General features: G+C 41.7%; 1 protein-coding gene across 1 annotated transcript in view; it reads left to right on the top strand.

The window, feature by feature from the left end:
- Cep164 (centrosomal protein 164) overlaps positions 1 to 25,284 on the top strand; it is a 352,132-nt gene that overhangs the window by 171,216 nt on the left and 155,632 nt on the right. The window contains exons 3-4 of the mRNA XM_068229617.1: positions 15,242 to 15,372; positions 17,662 to 17,789. Of these exons, the coding sequence (XP_068085718.1) occupies positions 15,242 to 15,372; positions 17,662 to 17,789 (259 nt within the window). The remainder of the gene's footprint in view (positions 1 to 15,241; positions 15,373 to 17,661; positions 17,790 to 25,284) is intronic.

The following is a 25,284-nucleotide window of genomic DNA, read 5'->3' as shown; positions in this document are numbered from 1 at the left end:
TCCTGATCTTTTAACCAACGTTTTGCAGTAGATGCACGGACATTTACTCCATAATTCCGCCTCAGATCAGCAGTGAAATGTCTAGTCTATCTAGGGTCTTCTGATTGTTTTCTAATTAGCCTGTCTATTCTCGGTTGTTTTTCGAGGTCGACCTTGTGGTTATCGTGCACATGGCGACGTACTGTGTACAGTTTTTTTTTTTTTTTTTTTTTTTTTTTACGTACCGTGTGCCCGTTTTCTTGACATGTTGAACGTACGAGCAATCTCTACCTGGAATCTCTCCTCCTGCTAGGCACATTAAAAAAAATGTTCGTGACGTCCACCTATGGAGATCTTTTGCCACTACTTTAACCATCGGAGAGGAACCTGCGTGTAAGTGGAATTGCGGAAGTGTATAGTGTTGAATGTGAGGCAAGGCACGTTAAGGACGACACAGATACTCAGTCCCCAGGCCAGGGATATTAATTGATTACAATTAAAAACCGCTGACCTGGCCGGGAATCAAACCCGGGGCCGCCGGGTAACAGGTGGACTAGGCACATAATACTCCCTCCTTAAATACTATGGAGTACGCTTTACGCTTAGGGGGTGGCATTGGACTAGTTAGTGATTTTCAATTACCCTACAATACACAGAAATTCACAGTTGAGAATGAAATATCTAAACAGTTCTTGTCAGAGACTTTTGAACATTCACTGCTGTGTTAATGCCCACTTTCTGTACCTAGACTCGTTAACTCTGCTGCGTAGTATCAAGCACTGCAACCCTCGCCAAAATTAGGCACTACGGTATAGTTGGGTCGTCTATGTTTGTGCTGTCATTGTTTAGAGGTGGAACACACTTTGTGCGCTACTGTTTGTCCAACCATTGTCCGATATCTCTACGGGGTCGGGTATGAGGTTGAGATGAATCTGTCGTGACGGGTTTTATGACCGGATGCCCTTCCTGACGTCAACCTCATCAGAGGAGTTATTGAGATGAAATTAATGGCGTGATATATAATAGTAGGCAGAGGGTGAAACCCGGTCCCGACACATAGCCTACTCCTGTCTAATAGCACCAAGGGGTCTGCTCAGGGCTTAACGTCTCCATCCGACGGACGAATCACCATCAACAGCGTCACATGCCCTCACTCCATATGAGCACTGCGGAGAGTTTTGGAATTCAATCCAGGCTTTGGACACGCAATCTAGTGTTTAGAAATTGTATACCACCACCTCCCCTACCCTGCCGACCAACATTCTAATGGTGAAATTTTTTTGACCAACGGGACTCGAACCGGCTATCCACGGCGTCAAACCGTTTAGATTTCAACGTCTTAGCGATCACGGCCACCAGGCGGGCTAACTTTGCGCGCTACTGTATTCATAAAATATTCAAAGCTATGCAATACCAATACCGTCCTATACAATAAGTAGCTGGGTTTTTAGACGCTACATTATAAAATACGCCAGTAAAATTTATTGGTAAAATAACGACATTTGCAGCACTAGGTACAAATCGATCAATCTGACATGCTCAGTACTTCGAAATCTGACGAGATGGTGGATGGTCTTGCGTGGTGGGTTAAACTGTGTTTGTACCATCTGTAACCAACGACTGCCGTCTATTCCGTTAACGGCCACACTGGGGGTGGGTTGCTACTAGCAACTTCCTAGATATTCCGATGGAACTCGCCCGCTCCAGTTCGCGTATTGTTCAACAGCTGGCGAGAGAAAACCGATACACGTTACAACGTTCATGAGAATTATGAGCGTACCTAATGCTTAAGTAGGAATGTTAAAATTCAGTGGACCGGGCGAGTTGGCCGTGCGGTTAGGGGTGCGCAGCGGTGCGCTTGCACCCGAGAGATAGTGGGTTCGAACCCCACTGCCGGCAGCCCTGAAGATGGATTTCCATAGTTCCCATTTCACACCAGGCAAATGCTGGGGCTGTACCTCAGTGAAGGCCACGGCCGCTTCCTTCCCATTCCTAGACCTTTCCTATACCATCGTCGCCATAAGACCTATATGTGTCGATGCGACGTAAAGCAAATAGGAAAAAAAGGAAAAAGAAAAAAATCAGTGGCAGAATAGCGAAATTAAATTGAATCAGTAAAGCAAAGCGGGAAGTATACGCAATCAGAAGTTATGCTTACTGAATCAAGTTGAGCAGAAGGCGTACGGCGTATACCCGTGTATCCCTCGACTACAGCAATGAATATATTCTGTCTGGCTTTGGAATGTTCGCACCTGTCCTGAGGATGACTGGAGTGACTTCAATTAAGTTAATGTGTCATTTTATAGGCGTCTTCAAGAAGGTAATTTCTTTCATGACATTTGGATATACACAGTCTGTCCAGCTTGAATTTATAATAAAATAAAAATTAATATATGGCGAAGTAAGAGAGAGAATTATTGGCGGTTTATTTCTGCAAGCGGAGAAACTCTGTACTTTTTTTTTGCATACTTGATACATCTCGATTGCGCTCTATTAATGCCGCGACAGACATTGAATTTCTATTCGATCTCTCTCCCTATCTGCGCGTTTGGTGTTGTGCCCCAACATCGAAAGCAAACTACCAGTTTTCCAAAGGTGTCTGTCCCATTTCTCGATTAATAGGTACGTGGGAACACTGACACTTGGTCGCAGTTGATACTCCAGCCGAAAACGATGTTGTAGGCCTACAAGTAAAGATCGGGCTCACATTGAGACGCAGTTGGTCGCAGAGCAGGGCTAAGCAGGGCAGGACAATGTAACGCTGGCGAGACTGGGAAGAGCATGTGAGCGCACATTGTCATGCATTGTTTCGTCGGATTTTAGAAAGAAATAACTACGTTTTCTTCCGACTGTGTGATGTTAGGGCATCCTATGTAAAGGGAGTCAGTCCTCGTTCCTTTCATGACTCCCTCTTGTCTTATTTTTCATGCGTTCGTTCCTTGACGACTTTTTTCTCATTTTGACAGTCATCTTCACAATTTCCCTTGCTGTGGGCTGATGAGCACGAGGTTTTTCACCTTAAGGCAATAGCGACAAAAACCACCACCATCAGCAGTTAAACACGATGGAACATTATTTCCGTGTTAGCGGTATTCGGCCTTGATCGGACAAAGCAACAAAAGTCTAAACTTAATTAGTATCTCTGTTATCATTCCGGGTGAGGTAGAACTGTATGAGATATAAATGGTCGGAATTTATATTCCCTGTAATTTTTATTATGTAGTATTTATCGATAGGACCACTGATAACATAGATATTTAAGAATTAAACTTTAGGCCTTCTCCTAACTACCATTTCACCCATCGTGAATAAAATTTATAGTCTGGAGTGTAGTTCCTTATTACCCGACTTTACATACCAATTTTCATTCGATTCTGTTCAGCCATTTTCTCGTGATGCGTAGACAGACAGACAGACAGACAGACAGACAGACAGACAGACAGTTGAAATTAAAAATTGCCTTGTGGTCCAGGCATCGTCAATCGAGAGTGAAATGCCTTCGGAGCCAGTTTGCTCCCCGCTCTTGAGGAACGAGAGCAGCTTAACGAGCAAGTAGGGGAAGTGCATGACGTAGTACGCACTGACGGTCAGTGGCGCAACGGTATAGCACATCTTTCTGGACGGGTTAGATTGCGACACGATGCGCGGTAACTCACGTGAGGTGACAGTGGTGTGTTCCCGCCCTTTTCCTCACACCACACGACGTTCAAGCCTAGTCGATAAATGTTGCATTTACTGTGGAGTAGAGTACAGCACAGCGTAGGCCCTCGACGCCAACAAGTTTCAAACCTTCTTCGGAAGGAGAGTATTTGATGCTTCAAGAAAATAACACACATAATATTTAATATGTAATAAATACTGAATCACATTAAAACATTTAATCTGCAGCACCGTTGTTCCTTATGTCATGCCAACAAGTATGATAAATATAAAGGCCGAGAAACGATAGCGTTACTAGAAAAACTTAAAAATACCACATTTGAAGATTTACGCACATTTCATATTACCCTACTCAACTCTATAATGTTTCATAATTCCTCAGATATTATTTATGTACCGGTATGTATTTCATTGCTGTTGTTCAGATGGTAACATTTCCGAGGGGCAAGTATAGTACCGCCACGGTATGCAACCCGCCTGTCGGCTGCTCTTTTGTCACGTGACTGACAGCCGCCCCGGGCGGAGCAAGTAACACCGGCTCCCTAGAGCAACTACATGATGGCGTCTGTTTTAGTCCACACGGTTCACATCGTATAAAACATAGTGAGACCGAACGGCTGTGATAATTTTTCTCCTCTACAAATATTTCTCAACAAACTACGCGACATGTGCGCAGGAAACTGTTCCGAACACTGCGTGAAACTGCCCTGCCTCTCAACTTGGGATGATACATTGTGTGAATTACAAAAATCTCCTCTGCTCTGCTCTGGCTTAGCCGCTTCGCCTGCGTCCCAGTGTGCGCCCGGCACGGACAGCTAGCGGGACGCGTGTTGTGCTTCAAAGAAGAGGCAGACGGGACGCTTATATCGCGGGCCAGCTGAGTGTTGGGATGTTTTCATAATTAAAAATTCATACAGTAAATGCAGTTTTCGCATTTGAATTCGGCGTTCGACCTGCTATCGCAAATGTTACATCTGCAATGCTACAAAACCCTTAGAGAGAGATGGGATACTGATTGGACGTCTGTCGTCACTAATGGTGCGCATATTCAGGTGTGTTATATAAAGAACATTTTTGAGTTCCTCTACTTGCAGCACCAAACTGCCAGTAATTATCTGTATTGCTTCACAAGGTAGTCATATTTATTTCATTACTAGCGAATGTACCCGTGCTTCGCTACGGTATTCTACATTGTATTCGAATATCGAAGTAAATAGTGTGCATGCAGTCAATAAGATTGTTTTAAAATTGCATGTCTCTTAGCGTTATCCGAGAAAGAGCATGGGGAGGTCCCCGTACGTTGTTTCCAATGTAAAGTGTTTGTTATGGATTTGTGATATAACGGCAGGCTCACTTGCCTACTGCCATTCACAATCGAGTTGGGAAGTTTACATTATAATTGCAGGCCCCATTGCCTACTATGCGGACAGAATCGATTTGGGGAGTTTTCGTTAAAATGGCAGCCCCCCTTTCCTACTTCCAGACAGATTACAGTTTTTATTATAATGGCAGGCAATTACCCCACTATCACTCGAAATTGAGTTGTGCAGTTATCATTATAATGCCAGGCCCATTTTCCTACTTCCAGCCAGCTTACTGCCAGTCACACCAAGTTGGTGAGTTTCCATCAAAATAGCAGGCCACTATGCCTAATGCCAGTCACATTTTAGATGAGGACATTTCTTTATAATGGCGGGCACCCTTGCCTACTGCCAAACACAATCGCGTAGGGGAGTTTTAAACAAAACTGCATGCTCACTTGCCTTCTGCAAGTCAAATCGAGAAGTGAACTATTCATTACAATTGTAGACCTTCCTTACTAATGACAGTTACACAGGAGTTGAAGAAGGAACCCTTTCATACTGCCAGTCAAAGTCGGTGTAGGGAGTACTGATTACAATAGCAGACCCACCCTTTCTCGATCGCTACAAATCGACATCAGTAAATATATATAGATCGATATACGAAAGTATATGCGTGTTTACAATATTGAAGACCTTCATTTACAGATTAACTGCTACTAAAAGTACGTCATATCGACAAAGGATTATACCATAAGACACGCCGGATTTAGTGGCCTAAATGGCTGGTCCTATGATATGTCATCTATTCTTGGGTCAGATTGAGTTAGAAACGTGGAACAGGGTAACGTTCTTGTAAGATTATCTCACATTACATTAATTTTCGGATAATTATGTGACAGCTACATACATAGCATTTGGCTCATATATGGCTACTGGGTGGGCCAATTTTCGTGAAGAGTTTGATGATTCTGTATTTCATATAAGTAATCGAAGGTATGAATTATGCATGTGAAAATTCCAAATTGACTTAACATCCATTAATAGAGAAAAATCAAACGTAAAAGGGATACAGATACGGCAAAAAGTCATTAGACCAAGGTTGTAGATCATTCCAAATTGAACGGAGATTGTGCAATCTGTTATGTGATAGGAATTTCCGAAGGTCTGCACCATCATTAAAATTGCCTGCATATTTCGATATTCTTCGGGGATAAAAAGTGAAAAATTTAATGATCTTGGATGTTTTCCGTTCGTTACAGGCTAAAACGTATAATTTTGTCAAATTTCAATTATTTTCTTTTTCTTCTGGCAGATGATGCCGCAATCTGGATTTTGGGCGAGGCGGGTAAAAATTAGGACTTTCAGGAAACTAAACCAAAAATTATGCAGATGGTCATTATTACCCCTTAAACGGAAAGCTGTACGAAAATTTCGCCAAAATATTCAGTGTAGAGGCACACAGTCGTTACGATTTGATTTATGTAGATAAGGAATCTGCTCCATGTAAAACACCTTTTTGGCTATGTCCGCTGGACTTAACCTGCAAAACTGACCATTCATGATATCTCCCTTATTAATCCTCCTGACGAAAAAATGCACATGAAAAAAAGGTTTAGAGGTGGAATTCCATCACGTTTGGTCGATTTCCAGTCAGGTTGGTCTTGTTCTGTATATATTGTGGAAGAGTAAAATCACCATTTCGGTTCCCTATAAACCGCCAGTCCATTCCGGAACATGAAATGTTATTTTCGTTTAAAACCTACCTTTGGACAGGTGGATGCTAAATATGAATTTTGGTTCGAATGTCTTCAGTAGTTTTCAAGTTGTAAGGAATACGCTTTACACGCACCCGCTCGTGAGTTAAGTCCGATGGGACTTGTACAAAAAAACGGTCCGTTAATGATATCTCCCTTATTAATCCTCGTATCGAAATGATGCACATGAGAAAAAAGGTTTAGAAATTAATTTCTACCAAGGCAGGTAGATTTAAATTAACGTTGGTTGTGTATATTTTGTGGAAGTGCAAAATCACTGTTTCGGTTTCGTATAAACCCCCAGTCAGTTCAGGGATTTAGAAACAATATTTGCCCTAAAACCTATCAAGGACAGGTGTATTCTAAATATGAGTATTGGTGGAAATACATCCAGTAGTTTGTAGCACTCGCGTACATACGGCGTAATTAAGGAAGAAAATAATACAGTTAAGAAAGTTGAAAGTAATAGAAAATGGATTATAATTGAGGACAGCCGGATAACGACAAATATGTAAATGCCAAGTTAATGTATTGGAAAATCAAATGCCCCTCAATAAATTGTGCTAGTGTGAGTTATGGATATAATAAAGCGGTAACAGAGGAGAAATTTAAGTCCATTGATTGCTAGGTAAACAAATAATAATAAGATGACTAATGGTGTTATTACTTAATCTATTCGAAGGCGGTTATAACATCCAACGATATTCCGCCAATATCCCGCAGATAGGCCGATTGACGCCTCTCTTGCCTTCTACCTAAGGAACAACCACGAATTTAAAAGCATGATGAGGAAAATGGCAATACGTTACTTCCCTGCTGACATGCAGTCAGAGACGTTGCCATGGTAACCTGTAGGTTCGTTGTCGGTCTGTCGGTCACTCAATGCAGAGCATGGTACCAGCAGAAAATTGTAAATTTCTCCGTCATGTAAAAAGTAAGGTAAATTATGAACATAACGAAAGTTGTTTATAATGAAGAGACGTTTCACGTACGGTAAACGAAGTTTACAGAAAATCAATAGTATAAGAGAAAATGGAGGAAAACCATTCTGGTTTTCCTATAAACCCCCGTCTATTCAAAGATTTTAAAATGATATGCATATTGAAACCTTCCCCGGGATGAGTATACTCTAAATATGAAGTTTAGTTGAGATCTATCGAGCCGTTTCGACGTGATGGTGGAAAAACCATTCTGGTTTTCCTATAAACCCCGTCTATTCAAAGATTTTAAAATGATATGCATATCGAAACCTTCCCCGGGATGAGTATACTCTAAATATGAAGTTTGGTTGAGATCTATTAAGCCGTTTCGACGTGATGGTGGAAAAACCATTCTGGTTTTCCTATAAACCCCCCGTGTATTCAAAGATTTTAAAATGATATGCATATCGAAACCTTCCCCGGGAGGAGTATACTCTAAATATGAAGTTTAGTTGAGATCTATCGAGCCGTTTCGACGTGATGGTGGAAAAACCATTCTGGTTTTCCTATAAACCCCGTCTATTCGAAGCTTTTAAAATGATATGCATATCGAAACCTTCCCCGGGATGAGTATATTCTAAATATGAAATTTGGTTGAGATCTATCCAGCCGTTTCGACGTGATGGTGGAAAAACCGTTCCGGTTTTCCTATAAACCCCCCGTGTATTCAAAAATTTTAAAATGATATGCATATCGAAACCTTCCCCGGGAGGAGTATACTCTAAATATGAAGTTTGGTTGAGATCTATCCAGCCGTTTCGACGTGATGGTGGAAAAACCATTCTGGTTTTCCTATAAACCCCCCGTGTATTCAAATTTTTAAAATGATATGCATATCGAAACCTTCCCCGGGAGGAGTATACTCTAAATATGAAGTTTAGTTGAGATCTATCGAGCCGTTTCGACGTGATGGTGGAAAAACCATTCTGGTCTTCCTATAAACCCCCGTCTATTCAAAGATTTTAAAATGATATGCATATCTAAACCTTCCCCGGGACGAGTATACTCTAAATATGAAATTTGGTTGAGATCTATCCAGCCGTTTCGACGTGATGGTGGAGAAACCATTCTGGTCTTCCTATAAACCCCCCGTGTATTCAAAGATTTTAAAATGATATGCATATCGAAACCTTCCCCGGGATGATTATACTCTAAATATGAAATTTGGTTGAGATCTATCCAGCCGTTTCGACGTGATGGTGGAAAAATCATTCTGGTTTTCCTATAAACCCCCCGTGTATTCAAAGATTTTAAATTATATGCATATCGAAACCTTCCCCGGGAGGAGTATACTCTAAATATGAAGTTTGGTTGAGATCTATCCAGCCGTTTCGACGTGATGGTGGAAAAACTATTCTGGGTTTCCTATAAACCCCCGTGTATTCAAAGATTTTAATTTGATTGCATATCGAAACCTTCCCCGGGAGGAGTATACTCTAAATATGAAGTTTGGTTGAGATCTATCCAGCCGTTTCGACGTGATGGTGGAAAAACCATTCTGGTTTTCCTATAAACCCCCCGTGTATTCAAAGATTTTAAAATGATATGCATATCGAAACCTTCCCCGGGAGGAGTATACTCTAAATATGAAGTTTCGTTGAGATCTATCTAGCCGTTTCGACGTGATGGTGGAAAAACCATTCTGGTTTTTCTATAAACCCTCCGTGTATTCAAAGATTTTAAAATGATATGCATATCGAAACCTTCCCCGGGATGAGTATACTCTAAATATGAAGTTTGGTTGAGATCTATCCAGCCGTTTCGACGTGATGGTGGAAACACCATTCTGGTTTTCCTATAAACCCCCCGTGTATTCAAAGATTTTAAAATGATATGCATATCGAAACCTTCCCCGGGATGAGCATACTCTAAATATGAAGTTTGGTTGAGATCTATCCAGCCGTTTCGACGTGATGGTGGAACAGACAAACAAACAGACACGAACAATTTTATTTATATAGATAAATTCAAGCCGGACACGCTGTGTATATAATAATTTAAATGTGTTATGCATAGTTCAGTTGTATTCGTTGATGATGGCTGTAACATTTCATTTGACTTAATTTGATTCCGATTTCATTTGAATGGCCACCACCCATTGCACCGGATGAGGGGTCCTCTTATCAGATGTTGTCATGAGTTATAACTGGGATGCCCAGCCTAGGAGTGTTGATAGGCGACTGCATCAGCGTACCGCCCTTGAAAACAATTGATGAGATCACGTCTCAATCTGCAGGCTTACATGCACGGGAAGTTGGCCTTACGAAAATCACTCTGATTTTCACAAACTATTTCTGGCAAACTACTTGTGCAGTTTATCTACGGGGTCGGATATGAGGTGGGATGAATCCTAGTGGCGAGTTTTTACGACAAGATGCCCTCTCTGACGTCAACTTCGTCAGAGGAGTTAATGAGATGAACCGAATGGCGTGGTATATGATAATAGAAAGGGAGGGGCTGAAGCCCGGTACTCCTGTCGAATAGCACTAAAGGATCTGATAATGGCTCAATGTCTCCATCCGACGGACGAATCACCACCACCAGCGTCGGCCACCGGTTTATCCGACAAAGTTCATTAAAACTCAGCTATAGACGCCCAAGAGGGCCATACAGTTATCATCGTCATCATCTCACACCCAGACTCGCATATAGCCCATAGGTGTCAGATAGAAAGACCTGCTCCAGGCGAGTCGGATATATCCTCGGACACTTCCGGCTCCAACAGCCATTACGTTAAATAAGTATAAACTACAGTGGATAAATATTACAGTTTGATTGCTTCGACTAATCACGTACTACAATCATGTACTGATTTGTCGAAAGATTTGCGTCGTCAACCATTAAAGAGCCAAAGCTTGATCCGCTGATAACTTCGCCGGACTTTGTGAGGCATGAGTTTTGGGCGCTTTTGATCTTGGTACCCCTTGTGTGAGAAGCGTTAGAAAACTCTCTGACGATCGCAGCAGAGTCGCATTTTCCCTCTTTTTTTTTCTCTTCTTAATTTGATTGCGGTGGCCGTTGCCACTTTCTCATGACTGGCTGACCCAAGAAGAATTTGATTTTTCGTGTTCAAACTTTTGGCGAGGCCTGCCAGCTCGGATTAGACTTGATGTAGCACTTGAAGGACCAGGCACAGACTGAAGCATAGAATCAGAAAAAGTAAATTTATTTCTTAGCTGCCATGATGCATTGTTTGTCTAAAAACGTTTGTGATGTCTCTGTACTTTCTTCCATTTATCCTTTAATTTGCGAAGAAACTTTCTTACGGTCAACTTTAAACTGTGTAAGGGTTTTTAGGCAACTTCGAAAACACCCAGTACCTCAGTCACACACCCTAATACCGCGTCAGACCGTGTTGTTGATGATTGTTGCACCGAGATGTCAAATACAGCAAAATTTCAGGAGCTATTCTCTGAAAAGAGCGTTCTAGTGATAACGCGTTGTTTTGCGCAAGATTTTCTTGTTGGTTTTAGTAGGGCAAAAATTAAGCTGTAACATCATTCGTGGATCAACGTAGAATAATTTGCTTTAATCGTACTTATTTTCCATGAATACGTATCGAACTATCTGGATGGTGCAGTAAAGAATTACAAGTCGAAATCTTACCTTAAAATCCTGTAGATAATGGTACGAGACACCACAAGTTGATATGTCGCCTCTCTGAGCGGCAGTTCTCATCGAGCGTTGCCGACCTTGGAACTACCTTTCCAGTCACATTTGTATAAAAATCCAGCTACTTCGCTCTCATGAAACTGCGCACGTGACGTGATTCTTTTGTAAGAACACATGAATATAACATTATTATTAATTTTGTAAACGGTTTGTGTATTAATTATCAAAGTAACTGTACAAAGGAGCAAATTAACAATAAAAGTAAAGTACCCTTTAGAAACTAATATGCAAGGCCGAGTAGCTCAGACGGTTAAGGTGTTCGCTTTCTGAGCCCAGGTTGGTAGGTTCGATCCTGGCTCACTCCGATGCTATTTGAAGGTGCTCAATCAAATACATCAGTCCCGTGTCGGGAGATTTACCGGTCCATAAAAGAACTCCCGCGGAACAAAATTCCGGCATCTCAGCGCTCCAAAAACCGTGAAAGTAGTAAGTGGGACGTGAAAACAAGTAGTTAACGATCCTTATGTTAGTGTTGTCAGAGATTATAACGCCATCAGTAAGCATTGCTTCTCAGAGCTGCAGACATGTACTGACGACAGATCCAACAGTCTTAAGAAAATCCGAGAAACTGTACGACTAAAGGAATGTCATGCTTGAAGTAACCGCAATGGGCTGAAATCCTCGGAATGGAGAGACATGCTGAAAATGACGGCAGTGGTCACTCCATGTGCTCGGGAGCTGCCCTCTTGGAGAGTTACTTCGCATAAAGCGTCATAACACCGTGAGATCTTTATTAGCGAGCAGACTAAAATAAAAAAAAGTCTCGAGATTCATGAAGAAGTCCACTGTGGAGCAGAAGGTGGAAGTAACCGTCGTATTGATATAATTGCTATCAAACGGAGACAAAACAAAGTAGAAATCATTGACCCTGTGATAAGGTTTGAAGACTCTTTCCCAACTAGATGACGTAGATTGGCCGTGCGGTTAGGGGCGCGCTGTTCTGAGCTTGCAACCGGGAGGTCGTGGGTTCGAGCCCCATTGTCGGCAGCCTGAAGATGGTTTTCAGTTGTTTCCCATTTTCACACCAGGCAAATACTGGGGCTGTACCTTAATTAAGGCCACGACCGCTTCCTTCCCACTCCTTGGCCTTTTCTATCTCATCGCCGCCATATGACCTCTCTGTGTCGGTGCGACGTAAAAGAAATTGGAAAAAAAAAGATGACGTAGATAAAGAAAAACAGCACTAACCTACTTCCAGAAGCCTACAGCGTCAGGAACATACCGAGTAAGAGGACTGCTTCTGGCTGCTAGAGGGAGCATGGCGGCAATCATACAGACTGGACCGAAATATTCAAGACAAAATTGTTACCGCGATTATAAAATGTTATTCTCGGTAGCAATAATTCAACCAATTGTATGGAAAACATAGTATTTAATTTCCTCCTGGCAGCATAAAAAATGTACGTATTCTTGATTACATTTATATTTCTTTTACGAAACCAACAATTCAATTCTTTTTTCAGAGAACTTGTGAACTGTTCTGTGTCCTTTGGCAAACACGTATTGGTGTCAGAATCAAATTAAAAAATAAAATAGAAACGGTTATCTAGCTTTTATACGGCTCCCTTGATTTACAGCTGCCAAATATCCTGAATTTTAACACATGTTTTTACATGCCGTATATTCATAATATACACCAATCCTTAAATTATTATTATTGTTATTATTATTATTATTATTATTATCATAATCTTTTTGAGTTCGTTTGGGCCGCCTGAGGCCCAGGGTGATTGTGCTTTAGCTGTGTTGTTGTTGTTGTTGCCACTTATGGTGTTCTTAATGGTAGGTTTGGCTGCTGCTTTCTTCTTGCTATCTTGACGTTTCTGTTGGCCCATTATTCCTTCATTTTCTTGCTGAACTCTTATTTTGCGTTCCCCGTCTCATCATGGATAGATTCTTTAAGGGATGTTAGGAAGGGTTTCGTTTTGATAATTGAACGGTAGTGGCATTATTAATATCAAGTTCAGCCAGATCCTTCTCTATCTGCTGGATCCACAGCGATCCTGTGGCTTTACCCGTCCTGGCTGCTTCGAAGATTTTATAGGATAGTCTGTGGGAATCCATTCTATACTTACAAGTGTCCGTAGAAAGCCAGCCATGTTCTTTTGTTGGCACCTGTGAGGTTTTCTTGGTGTTCGTAGAGTTCACGCTTTGGTTTGTACCATCGCCTTCCATATGATACGATTCTTCATAGGTAGTGGGTTCGAGCCCCCTTGTCGGCAACCCTGAAGATGGTTTTCCGTGGTTTCCCATTTTCACACCAGGCAAATGCTGGGGCTGAACCTTAATTAAGGCCACGACCGCTTCCTTCCCACTCCTTGGCCTTTTCTATCCCATCGTCGCCATAAGATCTCTCTGTGTCAGTGCGACGTAAAGCAAATAGCAAGAAGGATCCTTCATTATAGTGTCTTAGCTTCTTATTCATCGATAGAGATCTCTTACTTTCAAGAAGCACTGCATGAACTGCAAATCGAAAGTCTCCACCAGGAACAATCTTTTACGGAAACTGGCCGGATCACAGTGGGGTAGCCAACCTGAAACCATCCGAACTTCTGTAATGGCACTATGCTATTCTGCGGCAGAGTATGCGTGTCCTGTCTGGTATAATTCAACATATGCCAATCAGGTGGATATAGCTCTCAATGAAACTTGCAGAATTATAACAGGTTGTTTGAAATCCACTCCAGTTGAATGGCTCTACCACCTTCCAGGAATAGCACCTCCTTCTGTTCGAAGAGAAATAGCTGCGAACAAGGAAAGAAAGACAGTGGAACAGGAAAGGACCCATCCTCTATATGGGCATGAACCGCATCTGCAACGTTTAAAGTCAAGGAAGAGTTTTCTCAGAACTTCAAAGGAACTTAGAACCACTACTGAAAAAGCCAGGTTGCAATTATGGAGGGCTACATCCTACCTTCCTCCTGGCTGGATAAGATTTTCTGAAACTCTACCTCCTGGCTACGATGAAGAATGGATGACCTGGAAGTCCCTGAATAGACTGAGATCTGGAGTTGGCAGATCCAAGGTTAATTTGGCAAGATGGGGCTATATAGATCAAGAAAAAATCCAATGTGACTCCGGAGAAGACCAGACCGTCCAACATATGCTCCAGTGTCGTCTATGTCCAGCCTCCTGCACAGAAGATGAACTACAGTATATCAAGCATCAAAAAATGCATTGGAAATGGCCAAGTTTTGGGCAAATGTAATATAGTAATTATAACTGTGTACAACATGTATGTTTCTGATACGAGAATAATAATAATAATAATAATAATAATAATTCATCGATAGGTGTTTTGAGGCTTACAGTTTTCTGCAGGCCTTTTCTAGTTTGATTCTGTTATTATTATTATTATTATTATTATTATTATTATTATTATTATTATTATTATTGAAAAAACCTACGATCTGTTTTCCAGTCATTGACCGGGTCAGGGATGTAATGAATGAAGCAGATATAGGCTGTTAGTACGATGGGGTCGCCACTCCCAAAGTGATTTATTAATGAATGATTGATGCTATGAAATGAGAATGGAGAGTGTTGCTGGAATGAAAGATGACAGGGAAAACCGGAGTACCCGGAGAAAAACCTGTCCCGCCTCCGCTTTGTCCAGCACAAATCTCACATGGAGTGCCCGGGATTTGAACCACGGTATCCAGCGGTGAGAGGCCGACGCGGTGCCGTCTGAGCCACGGAGGCTCTATTATTATTATTATTATTATTATTATTATTATTATTATTATTATTTATTGTGATTTGATGGAATCTGATGTTCTTTGAAGAACGGAACATGTCATTATGTTCAGTTATTTTCTAATTTTATTAATCGTGCATTAGTTTTGGCAGACTGAGAAACTTCGTAGTTATAGATGTAATTTGTCTGTTACAGCTACGACGAGGAAATCCAGAGTTGGTACTACTTCAATTTCCGCACTGGTGAGTCACGTTGGGAGCACCCGCTGGACGACGTGTACCGCATGCTGGTCAAGAAAGGTCGCTCGGAGAGTGTCAGCAGCGCAGGTAGGGGTTTAAAACTATAGAAAGACCAAACCCGTCAGTTTAATGTTTGTACTTTTCCTCACCACTGTGAATACTACACATGAGCCCGGTTTATTCAACCTCAATTAACTGTTCAATGAATGTTAAAATAATTTAACAGTAAACTTAACCAAATTAACCAAATCAACATTGATTGACTAACAATATGTTAAACTCTGTTACCTTAACTACCCAGGTCCAAGCAGTTAACTTCTCTGTTAGCTCAAAATATGGCAGGTGCGTAAGATGCAGAACTTCTGTATCTTGAATATTCTGAATATGAAAGGATTTGTCCAGAAAGAATTAGAAACAGAAGAGTTGATTTTCATACAGTTGTTTCAGTTGCTTTATCGTATGTTGGCTAACGTCACCTTGTAATTTGCAGGCTTTGGGACTGAACAGCGGTCGCTTTTTAGGCCAGGAGGCCCATCAGGGCTCTGACACCATGGGGTTTGTTTGGTATCATATACTCCTAAAATTCAATTGCTTTTAATCCGTTTTAATGCAGGCATGTAGATAACGAGCTACGGAAGAAATTAGCCAAAATCTTCGTTTGAAACACTTTTGCAAAACTATACCATTGAACGACGAGTGTTTATTGTTGAAACACATATTTTTAAAAAAGAAATCACACGGTAGGTGTATGCAGAAGTATTGCGAAAGATCTTTACCATAAAAACCATATTATATTTCTGCTTTGTTTAAAAAGTGGCGCACAATTGGATCAGTCTTAAACAGAGAAATAAATTGTAAAAAGAGGATCTTAACTAACAAAAAACTTGACAATATGCGAGCCAGGCTTTGGGTTAGCCCTTGTAAACCGTTTAGTACAGGAGTGTTAGTATCTCGCCCATCTCAATGCTGAGAGGTGGTGGTGGTGGTGGTGGTGGTGGTGGTGGTGGTGATTATTGTTTTAAGAGGAAATACAACTAGGCAACCGTCCTCTTAACAGTAATCAGAGAGAGAAAATTGAAGGGATCTCACACTTCGAAAATGAAGAGATTGGCCAAAGAAACACCAGGGCCACGAAGGGTTTGAAAGACCTGCTAACCTAATGCCGTTGGGATCGGAAAAGAACAAGAGTTGATCAACAACGGAGGTCGGGTAGGATAGATGAAAGTGAGGAGCCTGGTACCGGTAAGTTAAAGCAATGCCAGGACTCAATTAAAGGCTCCGTGGTCGCCAACCCACGCTCCCAAGTTACGAGCCCCTGGGGCCCCTTTTAGTCGCCTCTTACGGCAAGCGGGGGATACCGTGGTTGTTATTTCACCGCTCCCAACCACAGGGGTAATGCTGAGAGGGCTGATGTTTTTTCCCCTACATTGTGTTAATTTAAATAATGCAGATCCTGTCGTTCGTGTTAACTTCTGGCGGTGGCTGCTACTACAGAACGCGCATGACGGAGATTTAGATCCTTCGCTTTTGATCATGTCTGACGAAGCTTGGTTTCACCGCAGTGGGCACAGTAATTCTCAGGGCAATGACACTGCAACACTGAAAAGATGTCTCTTCATGACACGAAAATGGGTGTTTGATGTGCAGTTCGTGGACGAAGAATAATTGGACTTGCATATTTTTTAATGAAACACCGACCTCCGAACAATACCTAGTCATTATTTTTCATTCCTTCCCTAACATGCCAGTTGTTCTGCTGAATGGGCCTCGGACCCTTGATCTGGCGGGAATAGAACGCAGGACTTCCGGGTAAGAGGTAAATTCGCAACCCCTAGAACAAGGGGCTGGCTACTCTATTCTCCTTAACTCCTTGGAGACATCTGTCTCTTGACCTTCTTCCATTCTCATGTCAGACATCTTTCTCTGTAATCTTTCCCCTTTCATTCTCAGTATGTGTAGTCCTGATCTTTCTGTTGTAGCCATTGTGTGTTCCTCTTTCACGGTCTGCTCTCACTCTTTCATTTCTCCCTTTGTCCGACGTTTCGAATACATTAAAGTATTCTTTATCAAAGTGACTGATGTACCTGTAACCCTTCTCGATCTGACCTTATCAGTCTCCCCAGGTTCTTGAAATCAACCTGTATATAAAAGGATGACATCTGAATGAAGAATCAGTTCCACCGATTGTTGCTCCAACACAAAGAAGTGATTTCTTCTGATTCGCCTCTACATTCCTGAATTTTATGTGAACCTGTATTTTGTTTTGTATCCTTTTCTTTTTTCTCAGGCCCTGCTGTTACCATATGCTCAACGTAACATTTTTGTGGATCTTGTAAATAATATTCTCTTAATGAATTATCTTGTTATGTGTGGCAGGTGATGATGATTCCAAGACATCTATCAAGGAGGACTTGAAGAGTTACGAAGAGGCAGTCACCTCTGACATGCTGTCCAAATCGGCGGATTCCCTGAAGCCCAGCCTCAGGAAGGGGAATATTCAGCTGGTGAGTGTGAATAGGTGCCATTCTGATCTGCGGCTTTGTGCCTAATTGAAACTAGGGGTCAAGAAATGTAGTTGACACAATTTAACTAATTTTTATGGATACTCACCTGAAGGGATAGTAGTTAATACTTTCTAGTCTGATCCAGATCATCTTAAGTCTTACAACGGGTGATTCATGTACCGTGTTTTGTCTCATTAAATGCAAACTGTAGAAGTAGCGCGAACTGGGTAGTGCAAATATCTGCAGTCGCTCAAAGAAAGAATCAGCGCATGGTCTTCTTGTGTAATTTCGCCGCAGGCACATCTCACATGCAGGAGTCAGAGTACGATTCACACTCTGCCGAAAACAGTTCGGTTGTATGACTGTCGTTATTCGATTATTCTGGGCAGTGGAATTATGGAATGTAAGAAATTCTAGAGAGATAGGAGAATGAAAATGAACACATCATAAACTCGAGGACAGGCCAGTGAGGGAAGAGGGGGCAAAAACGAACATGAAAACAAATTGTGTACTTGCCTGTTTGTTGATTAATTAATTAATTCATTCATTCATTCATTCATCCATCAAAATCAAGCTATATTAAAGAAAGCTGATATTGAGGGACATCATAATGTTACCAGGTAAGCAAACCATTAGAATGTCAAATTAATTATAAGTAAACATAGTTGTAGTGAAGAAATACTCTACATTGCTGTATTGACCAGACACCCATAGGTACTGGCTTATGTGGAGCTGCTGTGGTGTTGGTCTGCCCTTTACCACTATAATGGCCTCTAGGAAGAGTCTCCACTAAGTTTCACTATTTTTTTCTATTCCTCCTGGAACATGGCGAACGGGTGTGTGGTCTTGTCTGGCTGTCAGTCACCACTGTAACTCGTCCCAGAGAAGCTCAGTTGGGTTTAGAATAGGACTTCGGGGCAGCCATTCGATTTCATGAACTCCTATTTCGATTAACCACTCAGGTATGGCCTTCCCTTTATGAACAGGTGTACTGTCACGTTGGAAATAAAAAGGGCTCGCGTGGTATTCACTAGGTCCATACATGTCAGTCACATTGCCACTCCACTTGTGATGCTCTTTGATTGTTCTATTGTCGACAGGTGACGGCGTTTTGTGCTGTTGTACTTGGCGGCGACAGTTCCGTTTAGCGATCCTTAATTTTCGTGCCCCAGCTCTCCCCATGGAATCCAAGAGTAGACACCTCCTGATGAATGCTATGAGTACTGGCATCTTACAGTCGAGAGTCGGTTATCGTGCGTGGTCTCGTAACGAAGCCTGCCGATTGGACTCCACCACACATCGAAGGCATTGCCAGTGCCTATCTGTCAATTATCTAGACTTCCCTGTTCGAGGTGTTTTTTAAAATTATTTCTAATAACTCGCTGATGTTTCCATTTCACCATTACATCACTCACTGTTGAACATGTTGTCTAAAACTTGCCAGAATTCTCAGGGATGGAATGACGGAATTGGTGGGCACCGATAGTCCTGCCGCCTTTCAGCCTCACTGAGCTCTCGTTGGACATCCATTTTTGACCACTGTAGCTAGTAAACAATTCCACAGAGGCTCACGGCCTTATATAAGCTCACAACATGTTCAAGTGACATAGTGACTTTCCTTCCTGGGGTGTCCGGTCATTGGCGATAGTGTATGTTCATTAATTTTCTAAGTTAATTGCTTGTGATACTGGAATTCTGTTCTCACAGACATTTTTTGTCATCAAGGCAGTGTGCAGTCATTGACTCAGTTTCAGTTAACACCAGTTCAGTGCTAGTTTCAGAATTGAAACCTTCCCCAGCTCATGCACCGTTCTTGGTAAAAGAAACAGGTCATGTAACAATACCACGGTATCGTCCACACTCTTCTCCAAGTACTTAATAGTTACGATCAGATATGCAGCTTGTTTATTCTCGCACTATTTAGTGTGCCGGTGGTGAGTGTTCACTCTGAGATTTGACTTATTCAAATTAGCTAGACACATATCTTGCACTGCATCTAGAGAATGCCGTGTTCGCAATTGTGCCGTCTTGAATTGTGGATGTGTGGCTGTCCCATATAGAGAAATCACTATTGCATCCATTAAAAGACCGTGAGGAGTAAATTGCTGAGTGCATTGCCTTCTTTAGGCTCGACTATTTTTAGAAACATTTATTGCCGTATGCTTGTTCTTGATAAAGAAGACAAGGTGCTAAGATGTTATATACTTCTCAAAATGGAATTTTCAACACCTGTAAAGGAGTGAGACTAACTTCTTTAAACCCATTATTGATTCTGAACGTATTCCTACTGACTGGGTCGTGAGCATTACAGTGCCTGTTCTTAAAAATAAGGCCGATCCGGCAATGTGTTCCAAAAATCGTCCCATTCGTCTCCTGTGTTACATATTGAAGATCTTCGAACGAATTGTAGACCAGGGCTTTCGAAACATCATTAATCTCAGCATCTACCAGTGTGGATTTGTCCAAGGATCTGCCATCACAGGTGCCATTTTTGCCACACACCTACTACTACTACTACTGAGACATAGAGAGAAGAGAAAGTCACTACCCATGGATCTAGAGAAGACTTTAGACTGCATCCTCCATCAACTCCTTTGGTACACCCTATGTAAACATGGAGTCATCAACTGGGTGCGCTTGCAGATCAGCGCATCCGGGACTCAGTGCGACGGTGGGTTGATGCATGCTAATCAGGGGCGGTGCTTGGTACTGTTGCAGGGTTGCACAACTCCCAATAATTCTGCACTTCGTTTGTCGTCTTTTCTTCTAATGGTTTAGTTTAATAAATCTAACATGTATTCGAACTAAAGCTTCGTGACGGACCAACAAACGGTGCTGGCTTAGAATCAGACTGAGGGGTTTGCTTTTCTACGGCAACTCCCTAGCGGACAGCGCGGCGCAATGTACCTCATCAGGGACGAGCCTGAGCCTGCATAGCATCAGGTAGCATGCTCGCCGGTGTCTGTCTCAGGGAGTTGCACGAGACTAGCAAGTCCCCTGTCGAGAAACAGTTCAAAATGTCCAAATGTCTTAGATTGCACCAATCTATGGAGATTACTTCATTCCTACTCTCTCTCCTCTCACAAATGTAATTCATTTCCATTTTTGAAATTTACAAATTTAATTTACGTTACACCGACGCAGATAAGTCTTACAACGACGATGGGATAGGAAAGGGCTAGGAGTTGTAAGGAAGCGACCGTGGCTTTAATTAAGGTACAACCACAGGATTTTCCTGGTGTGAAAATGGGAAAGCGCGGAAAACCATCTTCAGGGCTTCGAACCCACAATACCCCGAATGGAAGCTCACAGCCACGCGGCCCGAACCGCACGGCCAACTTGCTGGGTAACTTCTTTTCCACGTCATAACAGACCACCCACAATATAACCAACATCTTGCTTCAATGAAAAACAGGACGGCAAATTTTCAATTCAAGTGAGGCAAAAGTAACTGTGCCAGGCTGTGGCTCAGACGGTTGAGGCGCTGGCCTTCTGACTCCAACGTGGCAGATTCGATCCTGGCTCAGTCCGGTGGTATTTGAATGTGCTCAAATACGTCAGCCTCGTGTCAGTGGATTTACTGGCATCTAAAGGAACTCCGGCACCTCGGCGTCTCCGAAAACCGTAAAAAGTAGTTTGTGGGACGTAAAGCTAATAGCACTATTATTAAGAGGAACTGTAGTTACAGTGTATAATTAGCCTCTTATTTCCTGAGTTGTAATTGCCAGGTATATTACAGTTTTAGTAGGAATGTAGTTCATTACTTAACGATAATAGAGTTTCTTGTTATGTGACACTGGAAATGTTGGTGCAACTCCCAGCTTCAGATACCACCAGCCGCCACTGATGCTAATGGAGGTCATTCTGAACGTTTCATGTGATATACTGCTACGTTCTGTTCCTGTGTGTTTCCCATGGTTAAGGTACTATGTAGAGTTGTAGAAAATAAGTTGAACATGGAAATAAAGCGTTTCCGGACCCATGTCTATATAACATATCTTCTGTGTATGAGGAATATGTGCTGAAAGTTGGGGCGTACATTATTGTTACAGCCTGTATTACCGTATATACGCAAGTAATCCGCGCACCCGTATTATAGGAGAGAATTTAAAAAAAAAAGGTCATTTGTGTTTTAAGTATGAATCTTCACACCCGGTTGGTTAGGCAACCCGCTGATCAGAGTTGTCCTGCGGTTTGCTTATTTTCCCCTGGTATTGGTGATCATAATTAGCTAGCTTCGCCTATATCCGAGCTACTGTCCCCTGGTATTTGTAATCCGCTAGTTTCGTCTATATCCGAGCTACTGTAGTTGGCCGTGCGGTTTGGGTCGCGTAATCATAAGCTTGTATTCGGGAGATGGTGGGTTCGAATCCCGCCGTCGGCAGCCCTGAAGATGGGTTTTCTGTGGTTTCCCCATTTTTCACACCAGACACCTACTGGGTCTGTACGTTAATTAAGGCCACTGTTCCCAGTCCTAGACTTTCACCATCTTTGCATCGCCGAAAACCTTCGATGTGTTAGTGCGACGTTAAACCAGTACACACACACACACACACACACACCCACACACACTCGCGCGCAGTTTCGCCTATTTCTTGTAATGAGTGTGCTGCCTGGCATTAGCCGTATATGCACGTCTTGTGCGAAATGCCTGATGATTACTATTTTTTTGAAGTCGCGTTTTGTTTTTTGCCATTGGTGAGTAGTGCTTTCTCTGACTTCGTACTTTCTTCCTGCCGCGTGATTTACAATGTTTTCTGTATCTTCAGTAACCCAAAGCTTATAATTAGCCGTGAATGAGCGGTTACGAGATCTTATAGCCCTACTTAATACGTGGTTCACACTTCCCTTCTAACGTGCTATTGACGCCACAAAGACCAAGGCCGGACAGCGCTATGTATGATATAACGAGATACATTGTTGAGGCCAAACGGTACCAACCTTATTTCAAATAATGCGCGCACCAAAGTTTTTCTTCGCTAAATTCCGGAAAAAGTATGCGCGGAATATTCACGTATATACGATAACACGTAGGTACTTACACCATTCTCCATGAGGTACATTCGCTCCATCAACACAGTAATTAAAAAGGAGTCATTTTTCTCTTCGTGAAGCGTATAACGTGATTTTTCACCCCTTACCCATACCATTGCCTGCTGTCCAACTCACAATTTCGTCGAGGTCTTTTTGCAGTTGCTTACAATCCTGTAACTTACTCTATACAGTATATCATCATCTGCAAAAAGCCGTACCTGGGATTCCAGATTTCCTTGTACATGAGTGTCAACATATTACGGAATTAAGAAAATTTCGAATTTATTCGAACAGTGGGTTCAGTGCCAAAATAAATATGAGTTAAACAACCGCCTGTCTTAACTGTATTAACTGATTAAAAAATTGAGAAAATTGAAGACTTGAGTGATAACCCAAAAATCTGTAAGGAAACTGCCTCAGCAAAGTGATGTTTCATATTCTTCTGCGTGGTGGGCGGCAAGAAAACTGAAATATAAGTCTTACAAAGTTACAGAAGTGCGAAGTTTAAAGCCAAGAGATACAGCCACAAGAAAACATGATTGCAGTTGGTTTCTACAGTCTTGTTACCAGTGGTGAATTAAATCCTGAATTAGTGCCGTTATCTGATGAGGCACAGTTTTATTTGCATGGATATGTAAATTCGCAAAATAGCCAGTATTGGTCATGTGAGAATTCAAGGCTAATTAATAAAACTCCACTTTATGTCCTTAAAAAGTATTGTAGAGTCAATTTTTTAAACGACACTATTAATTCGGACCGATTATATAGAATTTATTTCTTTATTTATCAGAGACCAAAAACACTACACTACAATATTCGTGAGTCCAATATTCAGCATTCAGCTTAATCCATACCAACAGTTATTCATGATCCTGTCATTCTCCACGTTCACACAGTTCATCATCAGCATAGTCCCACTTCTTCAAATTCATTTTGCACCATGTCACTGTAGTTGTCAGTCTATTGAGGGTCTTCGAAGACTCATATTGAAGATGATAGCCTGCAGAGAATGAATACTAAAAGAGTGTTTTCCTCAACGGATTGAACAGGAAAGTTTGCTTGGATATTTCCAGGTACGACACATACCCGCTTGTAATTCAGTGAATGCAGCGTGTGATGTTTTTGGGGACCAAATAATTAGTGCACATTTATGGCCAGCTTGCACCTCTGATTTAACCCCTTGCAACTTCGATTTGTGGGGTGGCTTGAAGGTAACACCTGCACCATTGAAGAACTGAAAAATTCAGTTCGCACTAAAAGTTTGAATATTCTTGAGGCTGAATTGCCGAGAGTAAACTAGAATAAAATCACATGCTACATCGCTTGTCTACAGGCTGAGGAGAACATTTTAAGCATGTAATGGGGTAAGTTTTATTGTTTTTTCTATGTTTCTCAATCTGATTAGCCATTCAATGAAGTAAACAGGTTTTCTACAGGTGTATGGGAACAGTAGCCTCCGTGACTCAGGCGGCAGCTTGCCGACTTCTCACTGCTGGGTTCTGTGGTTCACATCCCGGTTACTCCATGTGAAATTTGTGCTGGACAAAGCGGAGGCGGGACAGGGTTTTCTCCAGGTCCTCCTGTTTTCCCCGTCATCTTTCATTCCAGCACCACTCTCCAATATAATTTCATTTCATCTGTCAGTCATTAATAATTGCCCTAGAGCAGTGCGACAGGCTTCGGCAGTCGGCACAATTGCTATCCTCGCCACTAGATGGGGACTTCATCCATTCCATTCCTGACCCAGTCAAATGAATGGAAACAGACTGTGGATTTTCATATCGGACCAGTGTGACAGCGACCACACTCCGACTTACCGAAATGCAGGAAGGACGGGAATGTTTGCAGGTCTTACCCTGTATTAATTGGAGATCACGTTGTCATTCAAATGATATGACAGTTCTCTTCGTTATCCACTCAGGGTATTCCTGTGTCAGACCTGAGAGCTGCTTACTGTAGACCCACAACAGCTAACATGTGGACCTACCGTACATCCTTTCAGAAAATCTACTCTTCTCAAACTATGGCTGTTGTTGAAATATGATATGATATGTTGCTATGATGATGTTGATATGATTTCTGGAAACACAGGAAAATCAAAAATCAAAAAATATACAGAGAAAACACAGGGAAATGACGTGTCACATCAAAATTAAGCTTTCGGTCTAAGACTGGCCCCGAACGGAATGATAGAGCGAGGCGGATATGTAGATGGAACATGAGTCATACGCAGCGAGTAGTACTTTGAGAGAGACAGGCAGAGTGATTGATAATGTAATTCCAGGTCTTTTACTTTGATAAATAATAACTTACCTCCATTAATTTGTAATTGCCTTGTTCTAATTGAACAAAACTATAATAATAATAATAATAATAATAATAATAATAATAATAATAATAATAATAATAATAATAATAATAATAATAATACCTACAATAAGAAGGATCTCTTAAGGAAAAC

The sequence above is a fragment of the Anabrus simplex genome, chromosome 11, assembly GCF_040414725.1.
Source record: "Anabrus simplex isolate iqAnaSimp1 chromosome 11, ASM4041472v1, whole genome shotgun sequence".
NCBI classification, from domain to species: Eukaryota; Metazoa; Arthropoda; class Insecta; order Orthoptera; family Tettigoniidae; genus Anabrus; species Anabrus simplex.
The sequence above is the reverse complement of the archived record's forward strand: the minus strand, read 5'-3'. Positions and strand labels throughout refer to the sequence as shown.